The sequence below is a fragment of the Hyperolius riggenbachi genome, chromosome 11 (genome assembly GCF_040937935.1).
Source record: "Hyperolius riggenbachi isolate aHypRig1 chromosome 11, aHypRig1.pri, whole genome shotgun sequence".
NCBI classification, from domain to species: domain Eukaryota; kingdom Metazoa; phylum Chordata; class Amphibia; order Anura; family Hyperoliidae; genus Hyperolius; species Hyperolius riggenbachi.
In genome coordinates this window covers 179,279,453-179,290,527 of record NC_090656.1, presented here as the reverse complement: position 1 = coordinate 179,290,527, position 11,075 = coordinate 179,279,453, and the positions used below count along the sequence as shown (strand labels likewise).

Below are 11,075 nucleotides of genomic sequence, written 5' to 3'. Positions count from 1 at the left end.
CTGAAATAAATGAAAATATTAGGAAGATATTCTTAAAAAGGAAAATACACAGAATTACATTGTCATGGCCTTTTTGTAATACAAACTGTTGTATTGTGCTACAACCAAAATAATTATTTATAGGACAACGATGACAAATAAGAGACACAAAGAAACATGGGGCACTTTTGTTCACAGATAATGGACCTTTTTTACACTCATTCCAGATGTGCCATCCTGTACACATTTTTGTACCTGTAATATCCACAGCAGTTTTAGTTTTACCTGTAGCAACTGAATAAATGCAGTTATTGGATCATCCATGTTCTCCCATATGTTGGTACTTTTTAGTCCTGGCAAAGCCATCATCATCTTCATACCCATGTTTAAAGGCTTTCCACTAAGCGTGCCTCAAAACATCTATATTCAGAAGTGGTAACGAGATAAGGAATCATAGTATACTTTAAGGAAGGTTAAAAAAAACCTAAATAGTAACGATTAAAAATTTGATGGAAAGTGGACTACTGGCGAATGTACATATCAGAGATATGTCCTTGGGAAAGCCACTTCCAAAGAGCTGGATATAGGAGCATAGCTGTGTTGAACAGATCTGGACCCAGACAGCACTGTGTAGTGACATTGTGCTCAACTACCTTCATAATGCATTCCAACGTTAGGGTAGCATTTAGTTTTTTTTAACCATATAGAGCAACACATTAAGGGGGATTTTGAAATTGATAGTGGTACTTCCACTTAGATTGAACAAGATATGTCCCACAGCATGGAAAAGGCTCACATAGATACTGATTCACTGCACAGTCTGACAAATTGTCAGATGAGTTAGCAGTCATTAACTTGTTCTAAACTAGTTTAGGATCACATTTCAGTGTCCTTTTAATGCCTAATATGTAGTTTATTTGACTTATGGCCTGATTTATTGAACGTCTCCAGAGACCTCCCACCATGTCCAGTGGCGATGTCCCAAGTGATTCAGCAAACGTGGATGGGGTTTCTTCCAGTTTTTCTATTATGGGGTAAAAGACCACACGCCTCCTCTGGATCAGACTTAAACATATAGGTGGCAGCTGAAAAATTAGTTAATTAGCGGGCAAGTGGTTGCAGCCTCATTCAGTTGTCCACAGGGAGAAAAGGTTTAGCCGCTGCATAAAATCGCAGAGCCACTAAACCTCCAAGCCTCTCTGTAACCCTGAAAATGAACCAATATGACCCACTTAAAGGTGAAAAATAGTAAAACAGTAGACAATTTTTAATTAATACAGTTACAGGTTTGTTTATTTTAGTTGGGATTAGGGATGAGCAATGATATGCAAATACGTCCGAGTTTATGCAAATGTATGTACATTTTTATGCAAATGTTTGCAACTTGAAAATTGACTAATCAAGTCCAATGCAGGTTTAAACAGTTTGGTCCAATTTCAAGCTGCACATATATAGCATCACAATTTGCATAAACTCTGAAGTATTTGCTTATCATTGATCATCCCTAGTTAGGATATCTTCATTGGGGATGCTTTAGTAAATCAGGCCCACAGTTTACGTAAACTACTCTATAATGAAAGCAGTAGTTTATAGAGCAATTCCCCCAAAGACTTCATGCAGGCTCACTTTAATTCATGAGAAGGAGGCGCCCACACCAGAAACCATTCAGTCTAGCCTGATCATTTACTTCCCCCTAGATGGATCAAATATAAAGGTTTCATATATTTTAGTGGCCCATTCACCATGCCTTGAGTACATGTGGACTTATTGTACTGTATATCTAGCCAATTACCCATACATGCAACAGTCCTCTCCTTCATGTAGTGTAATTAAGAGGTTTAGATGGGACATAAAAATCACTGGACAATTGGAATGGTAACTCTTCATATATATATTTTTTCCACCTGAGAACATATAACATTGAACTTCTGGTGTGACATAACATATGAACTGTTATCTTGTCATCTATTAGCTGCATGGCATTAAAAATTAAACAGAAAATGTACAGCAAAAAAAATCCTGAAAAAAATTATCAGTGCAAAAAAATAAATATCCTTCATGCAAACTATTACAGAAACGTGTTTATTCTATCGCAAGATAAAAGCATTTCTTTCAGTTAAGCAAAATACAAACAACTTAACTGCAGCTATCAGAACTCATAAAAAAGTATAAAACAGCATAAAAACACAACAAGCGATGAGCAGTAAATGGATCTGTAACCAGTGTGTTACATTAAAGCCTTGTTTATGAAAACATATTACAACAAATTATTTAAAACATACAACTCAGAATGAAAATATATACACCTTACAGAGGGAACCGGTTTTTTAAATATTTTGCTGATCATACAGCACTTGTAGCATTAGTTAACTTTATCTCTTAGAATATACATTTATTAAGTGCATTTCCCTTTGAAAAATACATTGTTTTAAATGAGAAAAGTGTCACTTGAGCACAGTATATTCACATTTGCTTTCCCGATTGAATTAAACGTGCTGGGTCACCAAGACACTAAATATGTTTAAAACGTAAGTTTTGGTCAAAAAGGAGATTGTTTTTTCTTAAATTAGTAAAGACATAATAAAAAAAAAATGAAAAAATAAGGTTTCTGCCAAAAATTTGTGATTTTATATCGAATGACAAAAAGTCATTGACTGCGTTTGAAATACGAATGCACGTGTATGATTATCGATTTACAGGTAGTTACAGCTGCTTTTTCTTCAATGCTGCCAATGCACTGACGTCCTTTTGAAGGGTCTTGTAGTATGTGTGTGTGTCCAAGTTCGTGCTCACGTGAATGATTTTCCCTGTGGTTTTTCCAAACCACCAAAATTCACATATTTTAGGAAAAGCTTCAATAAATTAAAAACAAAAATCACATGTAAAACAAAACAGGGCAGCTTTCTTTGAGGATATACTAAAATATGTTACAGGTTCATATTGTTCATTATTGCCTATCTAATAGACATGTAATATTTTTTACTTGGTCTGTTATGCATTCCTGCATAACACTTAAATTATTTACAAACTTGCAACCTTCTCTCAAAAAAGATGAATATATCTGTAATCAGATGGCCAGATGATTAAAAAATACTGACTTGGGACAGCACTTGAGTCTGTGTCTGCAATGGCTGGTGGTGTTGGGATGCGGGAGAAGGACTACTGATATGAGGGATGGGGGAGGATATTTGGGAAGGAACTCCAGCCTGGGAAGAGACGGGTGACTGCTGCTGAGGAGACATTTGAGATTGATGCTGCATATGTTGCATCTGCTGCTGCTGTTGCATCTGCTGCAGATGTATATGCTGTAACTGCTGCTGCATATGTTGTTGTAATTGCTGCTGCTGTTGTTGTTGCTGAAGTTGCTGCTGCATGTGGTGCTGGAAATGCTGCTGCTGCATTTGCTGTTGTATTTGCTGATGCATTTGGTGCTGATGAAGCTGCTGTTGTTGCATTTGCTGCAACTGCTGCTGCTGCAGTTGTTGGAGGTGATGCTGCTGGCTTTGGAGGGAGGGACTAACTTGCGATGAGGGGGTGGAGACCATGGAGCTCATTAATGGAGATCCCATGTTCGAGGGCATGTTTGGTGCAATGGTGACGGAAGTCACAATCTGGCTGGATGGTAGTCTCATGCTTAAAGGTTTTGGCGCAATCGCCCTTGGGAGGGCTTGCTGGAGATTTTGGGCTGCCACGGAAACAGATGCATGTTGGGACAGTGAAGAGTTGAGAAGTAGAGAAGGTGAGAGGTTTGTTGATGCCAGTGTTTGCTGAACAGAACGAATCGTCTGAGCCTCTGCAGACTCTGCTGCAGCCTGTATATAAAGAGAGGGAAATCAAAACATAAAATGAATAAGATTTGCTTATTATGAATATATAAATACCTATTTATAGACACAGGCTTTAAATCCATCCCATTACAACCACTTTTATTATATAGGATTTAAAGAAAAATTGAGGAATGCAATCAATTTTTTAGATTGATTGTAACACTTTAAAAATCTGACCAATATATCACACACACACACCTGTGTGAAATGTTTCCCCAATTATGGGAAAATTTGACAACTCCTAAAAAATTGCTGAGGAAATCTTTAAAATCAAGAAATCATATGCAATTCGAATGAAAGAACTGATATTTTTTAACAGCTGTAAAATCAAGTCTTTTTATTGTGTGTGGCTACCTTAGCACATAGGGCCATATGCAGTACACTTTTTCACCTGAGTTATCCCCCAGGAGATATTTTTTCATCTTTTCGATTTAACCACTTGCCGACCGCGCACCGGCAAAGTGGCAGCTGCAGGACCAGTGACGCAGATCTGCGTCGCAGGCTGTAGGCTAATTAATCAGGAAGCAGCCGCTCGCGCGAGCGGCTGCTTCCTGTCAATTCACGGCGGGGGGCTCCGTGAATAGCCTGCGGGCCGCCGATCGCGGCTCGCAGGCTAAATGTAAACACAAGCGGAAATAATCCACTTTGTTTACATTTGTACAACGCTGCTAACAGTAGCAGCGTTGTACTGGATCAGCGATCCTCGGCCAATCAGCGGCCGGGGATCGCTGTCACATGACAGGCAGGAGCCTGTTAGAGGCTGCACAGGACAGATCCGTTCCTGTGCAGCCTCGGATCTCCGGGGAAGGGAGGGAGGGAGAGGGGGAATCCTGCGGTGGAGGGGGCTTTGAGGTGCCCCCCGCCAGCCACACGCAGGTAGGAGCGATCAGAACCCCCCAGCACATCATTCCTATAGTGGGGAAAAAAGGGGGCGATCTGGTCGCTCTGCCTGGTGTTTGATCTGTGCTGGGGGCTGTAGAGCCCACCCAGCACAGATCAGCAAATACAGCGCTGGTCCTTAAGGGGGGATGGGGTAAAGGCTGGGTCATCAAGTGGTTAAAATAACTTTCCAGCACTTTTCAACTAGAAAAGTGCCAAGAAGTAGGTGAAAAGTAGTATAAAATTATTTTGAGTATTTTCTTGCTTTCTGGTGGCTTAACCTCTTGAGGACCACAGTGTTAAACCCCCCTAAAGACCAGGCCTTTTTTGTAAAATAAGCCACTGCAGATTTAAGGCCAAGCTGCAGGGCTGCACAACACAGCACACAAGTGATTTTCCACCCCCCTCTTCTCTCCACCAACAGAGCTCTCTGTTGGTGGGGTCTGATCACCTCCAGCATGTTTGTTTAGTTTATTGTAAACATTATGTGTGTTTTTTTGCCCTCCCTCCCTCCCCCAACCATCCTATCACAGCAATCGGCTGTGATAGGCTTCAGACTATCACAGCGGATATCTTCTGTGTCCCACAGGGGGACAGTCGTGTCACACAGACACACAGACAGATTTCTGTCTGATGTGGAATTCAGCTCCATAGAATAGACTGTGTAGGTATGGCTCTCATACTACATGGAAAGGGGTAAAATTGGTCTGTGATCTTTCATTTTCCAAAGACTATGGTCTGATGTGTGTATGTGGCCTAAGCCATTGCCAACAGTGAAACCAGTTTGCGACATCCAAATTAACTGTGATTTTTGTATATCAGTACAATAAGTGTTTTTTAGTACATTTGCTTTGTTTACCGTATTATTACTTTAATACTAAAACAATTTATATTAGAAACATGACATAGCCAATAAAGTTGGAGATATTACTAAGGTAAAGTCTACAGACTTGGAGGCAGATAATTAGCCCACATTGTTCTCTTTATGGCAGTTTTATCTTTTGTGTACTGAAGTTAAAGCTTACCACTCAAATTAGCAAGTACAACTCCTTTCCATATGCTGTAATGGAAAAGCTGCCTTTTATCACCGTCAATAGTTACTTAGATTACACTGACTACTCCAACTGTTGAGTGTGCACAGTAAGTATCCCTTCCTTCACAAGGAATAAATGTGTTGTTGCAGTAAAAAACAGCAAAATGTAATGTTGGGAAGGGAACAAAACATTTTACTTTGAAGTCATTACAAACTGAGATTGAAAACAATCTTTAAAGGGACTCTGAACAGACTTTAAAAATGAAATGTGAAGTTACCTGGGCTTCTCTCAGCCCCCATAGCTTGTAAAGTCCCTCTGTGACCTCTCCGTGGTCCTGCTGGCGGATCTATTAGGTGCGCGACTCCAGCCAAAGTCTTGAATAACTGCACATGCTGTGAGCGTTCTGAGCAGTTCTCAAAACAATGAAGTGTGCATGATCAGAACGCTCACAGCGATGGGCGCGTGATCAAGCCAAGCATGCGGACAGATTGCACATGCGCATGGCTTCAGCGGAAGTTGCGTGCCTAATGCAGCCGGCGGGACCAAGGAGGGGTCCCAGAGGATGCCGAGGGACCTCACAGGCTACAGGGGGCAGGAAGAAGCCCCAGGTCTGTCCAGGGTCCCTTAACCTCCCTGGCGGTTAATTTATTTTGCCAAATGAGCAAAAATCCTTTTTTTTTAATTTTTTGTTTTTGTTTCATGTAAAGTTACCAGAGTGGTAGCTACATGAAACACCACTAGAGGGCGCATGTGGCCCTCTAGTGCGATCGTCGCCGGCATCAATAGCAAACAGGGGAGCGCGTATATAACGCGTTCCCCTTTTTGGCTTCTCCTGTCGCCATGGCGACGATCGGCATGACGTCAGACGACGTCCTGACGTCAGGCGCACTCGATCCAGCCCATAGCGCTGCCTGGAACTCATTGGTCCGGGCAGAGCAGGGCTCTGGCGGGGGGGCCCTCTTCCGCCGCTGCGTGCGATCGCCGCAGAGCGGCGGCGATTGAGCTGTGCGCGTGGCTAGAAAAGTGCTGGCTGCGTGCACAGCACTTTGAATGGGGCGAATAGCCCCAACAGAGCCTGAGAAATCCTCCTGCGCGGCATAGCCCGAGCTCAGCTTGGGCATACCGCCAGGGAGGTTAAGTAACATTTAGCAAAAAAGTGACTAATGCAGTGATAAAATATATTACAAGATTTTTTTTTTTATTGAAGTGGAATTACCCTTTAAGTATAAATACACTACATCCAGGCCACATGTTCTCTAAAATATGCAAGCCATAATACACATTTGATAAATTTACATTCTTTAGGGCCGTGAGGATAAGGATAGTACAAAGACTAATAGGTAGCTCAGAAGACTACACTATTGGATAAAATCCATTTCTTCACTGCACTGAGAACTCTATCAAAAATCTTGTGCACTTCTGAGCTGTGACCACATTATTTCTGACTGGCAATAAATCACTCTGAAACTAGTCTGATTGCTCTTTTTTTCCCAACTAGCTCAGGAAAGGCAGTTTCTTACAAGTTTTGTTGCATTAGTTTGATACACTTGCTTGAGAATGTTGCAATTTTATTTAAAATCCCTTTCAATAAGTTCTAAATAATCTACTCGATTATTTTCTTTCATTGATTTATTTTGGTTTAGCCTAGTAGTTTGAGCATCAGTATATTCACAGTAACACTAGACATAGTATATGAATATTAGACCACAGAAACTAGAAGCATTACACATATTTAAATGTTCTGTACCTTGGAGACCAGACTTGCTCTGTAGGCTGCAAGGGCCTTTAAATATTCTTTTTTAGCAGCTTCAGTTTTCCTTTTGTACACCTTAATGAAAAACAAAAAATTGTCATTAAGCAATACACTTATTTCCATTAGAACCTATCAAAAAGTATGACTCCCAATGCATGTTAAAAACACAACTAATGCAAATGAATAAAACAGCAAATAAAATCACAAAACTAACAATGTTTAAAGTAGACCTGAACTCACAACTTCCTCTCTGCTCTAAAAGATACGGAACAGCATAATAACCTTTAAAGAAAAAAATAATTTCTTACAGCTGATATAAATCCTGCAATAAATCTGAATTGTGTGCGCGTCCTTCTTTCATGGAAGCAGACATTGTTAAAATTCTGAGTTAACATCCTATGTTATCATCCAATTAGCTTCTCTGCTGAGGCAGTCAGCTGACACAGCTGAATGACCAAATTACAACTTGCAATTACTCACAGATGAGGGGGAATTAGACAGGCTAAACTCTCTAAATACATACAAGATGCATTTCTCTATGGTTTCCTTCTGCCCTGTGCAAAAGTTCAGGTCCACTTTAATGTCTTATCTTTTGAAATATTACAATTTTCAGATCTTGTTCAAAAAGGTTGGAATGACTGCATATTGCATTGGCATTCATAAACTGGATTTGATGGGATGGCCAACTAACTAAGGGGAAATAGAGAAGCAATACGATCAGACCAACAGGATCATTTAGAAATCTGTATCAACTGATAGAACGATCGTTCGCTGTTGATTGGCACCATTAACGGCATTAAATCAATCGTGTGGTCGACTGCTTGTGAGATTGTACCATTAATGGACACTTTTAGTCTACGGATAACAAAGCTGCTCAACTATAAGCTTTATATAAAAAATATTTAACTTTTAGAAATATTAACAAATCAGAATTCAGCTATCTAATATTCATACTTACAGTACACATATTTAAAATCTATATTAGGAAATCTTGGATCACACTGTGGATGATTCACAAAACGTTTCTCATAAGTAACCTTGCCTGATCCATTGCTTACATCTTTATATAAAATGTTGCCTGAACTATTGTTTACATCATCTATATAAAATGTTGCCTGCTCCTTTGCTTACATCATGTATATAAAATGGTGCCTGGTCCATTGTTTACATTATCTGAATAAAATGTCTTAAGAATCCAACAAGCAAACAACATTGAAACTAAGTTTAGACAAGTAATATCAAAAGTTACCCACGAACAAATTTTTTTTAGCATCAAACATACTAAAACATTATTTTATAGAAAAGGTGAGAAACAATTAAGGATAGAATTCAGTGCTGTAAATTAAATTGACTCTTTAACTCCTAACATATTGTACGTGAAATGTAGCCAATATATGGTGAACTAGCAGTCCATACATACTATTCTAAACAAAGCTGGCTGCAAGAATTCTTTGCACATGTGCATTAGCTTGCAGAATATCTGTCATTTATAGTATTACAGAGAAGCCTATTAGAGCATCATCCAGCCCAGTACAAAACTAGAGCAATCCTTTGATAGTTCACCCAGTTCTGTGAATGAGTGTGATTATGTTTTCCTTGACTTCCTGCCTATAGAAGTCTGGCCCCTACTAAGTATTTTTTGTGTCGTTCAACAAAGGCCCAGTTGTTGCACACAGCTACAAATAGGCTTGATTAATCACCATGATTAAATCATAACAAGGGAAGTCTGGTAGAGAGCAGATGTCTTAGAAACTTGTACACAATGCCTTCATGTTACATTAACAGACTCCAAGTAATGTTTTTTTACAAAAATAAAATAAAAAATAAAATAATGTAGCTTTGTGTTATAAGGCATAAGCAGACCAAAATTCTAATAAGAATGACTGAATTTGACTCTTTAAATTGGAATACATACAATAATTTCATAAAGTAGACCGGTACAAGTACTGAGCACAAAGAAGTCCTATGCTGAACCGCATACCCTTGATAGGATATTTTGAAATATACATTATATACTACTAGACAACCCTTTTTATGGATTGTGTTAACTATAAGACATGTAGAAAAGAAATGTACTTTCAAGTCTCTTTTTTCATAAAGATTGGCACTTTTGCAAGACAGTTTTATAATTAAAGAAAAAGACTTTCAATATGGGCAGGTATAAAGGTGTAACTACAGACCTTATGGTTTTGAATTACTATTATTATTATTATTATTAGTTAGTATTTATATAGCGCCGACATATTACGCAGCGCTGTACAGTGTATATATATATATCTTGTCACTAACTGTCCCTCAAAGGAGCTCACAATCTAATCCCTACCATTGCCATATATCTATATTATGTAGTGTAAGTACTGTAGTCTAGGGCCAATTTTAGGGGGAGCCAATTAACGTATCTGTATGTTTTTGGAATGTGGGAGGAAACCGGAGTGCATGGAGGAAACCCACGCAGACACGGAGAGAACATACAAACTCTTTGCAGATAGTGCCCTGGCTGGGATTCGAACCAGTGACCCAGCGCTGCAAGGCGAGAGAGCTAACCACTATGCCACCGTGCTGCCCAAAATAAGGAGGATATACACCCTAAGTTTTCTCTAGCAAGCACTGCTATGTAAAATAATGTGTGCTGTATGACTGAGGGCTGATATACAGCCAGAGTAAAAATCGCGAAAAGGTTGTGATTGCGATTTTGCTGAGATTTGTTTTTGTGATTCCCTTTCAATAGAATGAGAGACACATTCCAATCGCCCCCAAAATGCTGCATGCAGCACATTTGTGATTTATGCAAACGCTGCATTGAGAATTATCTCATAGGAATGTATAAGTTAACATCACTTTTCTGATCGCCAGTGATCAGCAAAGCGCTGAAAAGCGCCCAAGTGTGAAGCAGCAGTAAAACAACTAGCTAATCATTACCTGGGAGTGCCAAATGCATAATTAGTATACATATCAGGTACTGCATAGTGGAAATCTCAGATACAGGGCCATATGTTTTCAGTAAATAATAGAATACAAGTATTAACATTAGCGTATGCATATTAAATCAGATTTGTTTATTACTGATGGTGGTACAAACAGGTGGTGGCATCAGCATTTCATGCCCAAGACTAACCAAGCCCTCATGCTAAAATCGGAATATAACCCTGCATTTCAACTTTGCTCTAAAACATTATTTACAGTATATTATATGCAACCAGCATTTTTTTTTACTAGACCAGCATTGGAAGGGTTACACACAGAGGTTTAAAGTTCCTGGAGAGATATGCAGAAGCATCCGAAGCTTACATAGATACATTTTGTTTACTTAAATGTATCTAAGTGTGGAATGTGACTCACTCTCTCTGACTGTGCAGGAGCTGGAGGACAGCCAAAGAGTGTGTAACATTTCTCACTTGTTATATTCTATTTAGTTAAATGTATCTATCTGAACTTCGGATGCGTCTGCATATCTCTCCACGGAACATTAAACCTCAGGTGTGTAACCCTTCTAATGCTGGTCTAGTAAACAAAAAAATGCTGGTTGCATATAATATGCTGTAAATAATGTTTTAGAGCAAAGTTGAAATGCAGGGTTATATTCTGCTTTAATTCTTATTAACC

General features: G+C 39.3%; 1 protein-coding gene across 2 annotated transcripts in view; it reads right to left on the bottom strand.

Annotated features, from left to right (window-relative positions):
* Positions 1-2,036: 2,036 nt before the first annotated feature.
* TOX3 (TOX high mobility group box family member 3) overlaps positions 2,037-11,075 on the bottom strand; it is a 176,085-nt gene continuing 167,046 nt past the window's right edge. For both annotated transcript variants that reach the window (XM_068261419.1, XM_068261420.1), the window contains 2 exons: positions 7,467-7,547; positions 2,037-3,791 (listed from right to left, as the gene is read on the bottom strand). In XM_068261419.1, the coding sequence (XP_068117520.1) occupies positions 3,063-3,791; positions 7,467-7,547 (810 nt within the window). In that variant the 3' untranslated portion in view covers positions 2,037-3,062. The remainder of the gene's footprint in view (positions 3,792-7,466; positions 7,548-11,075) is intronic.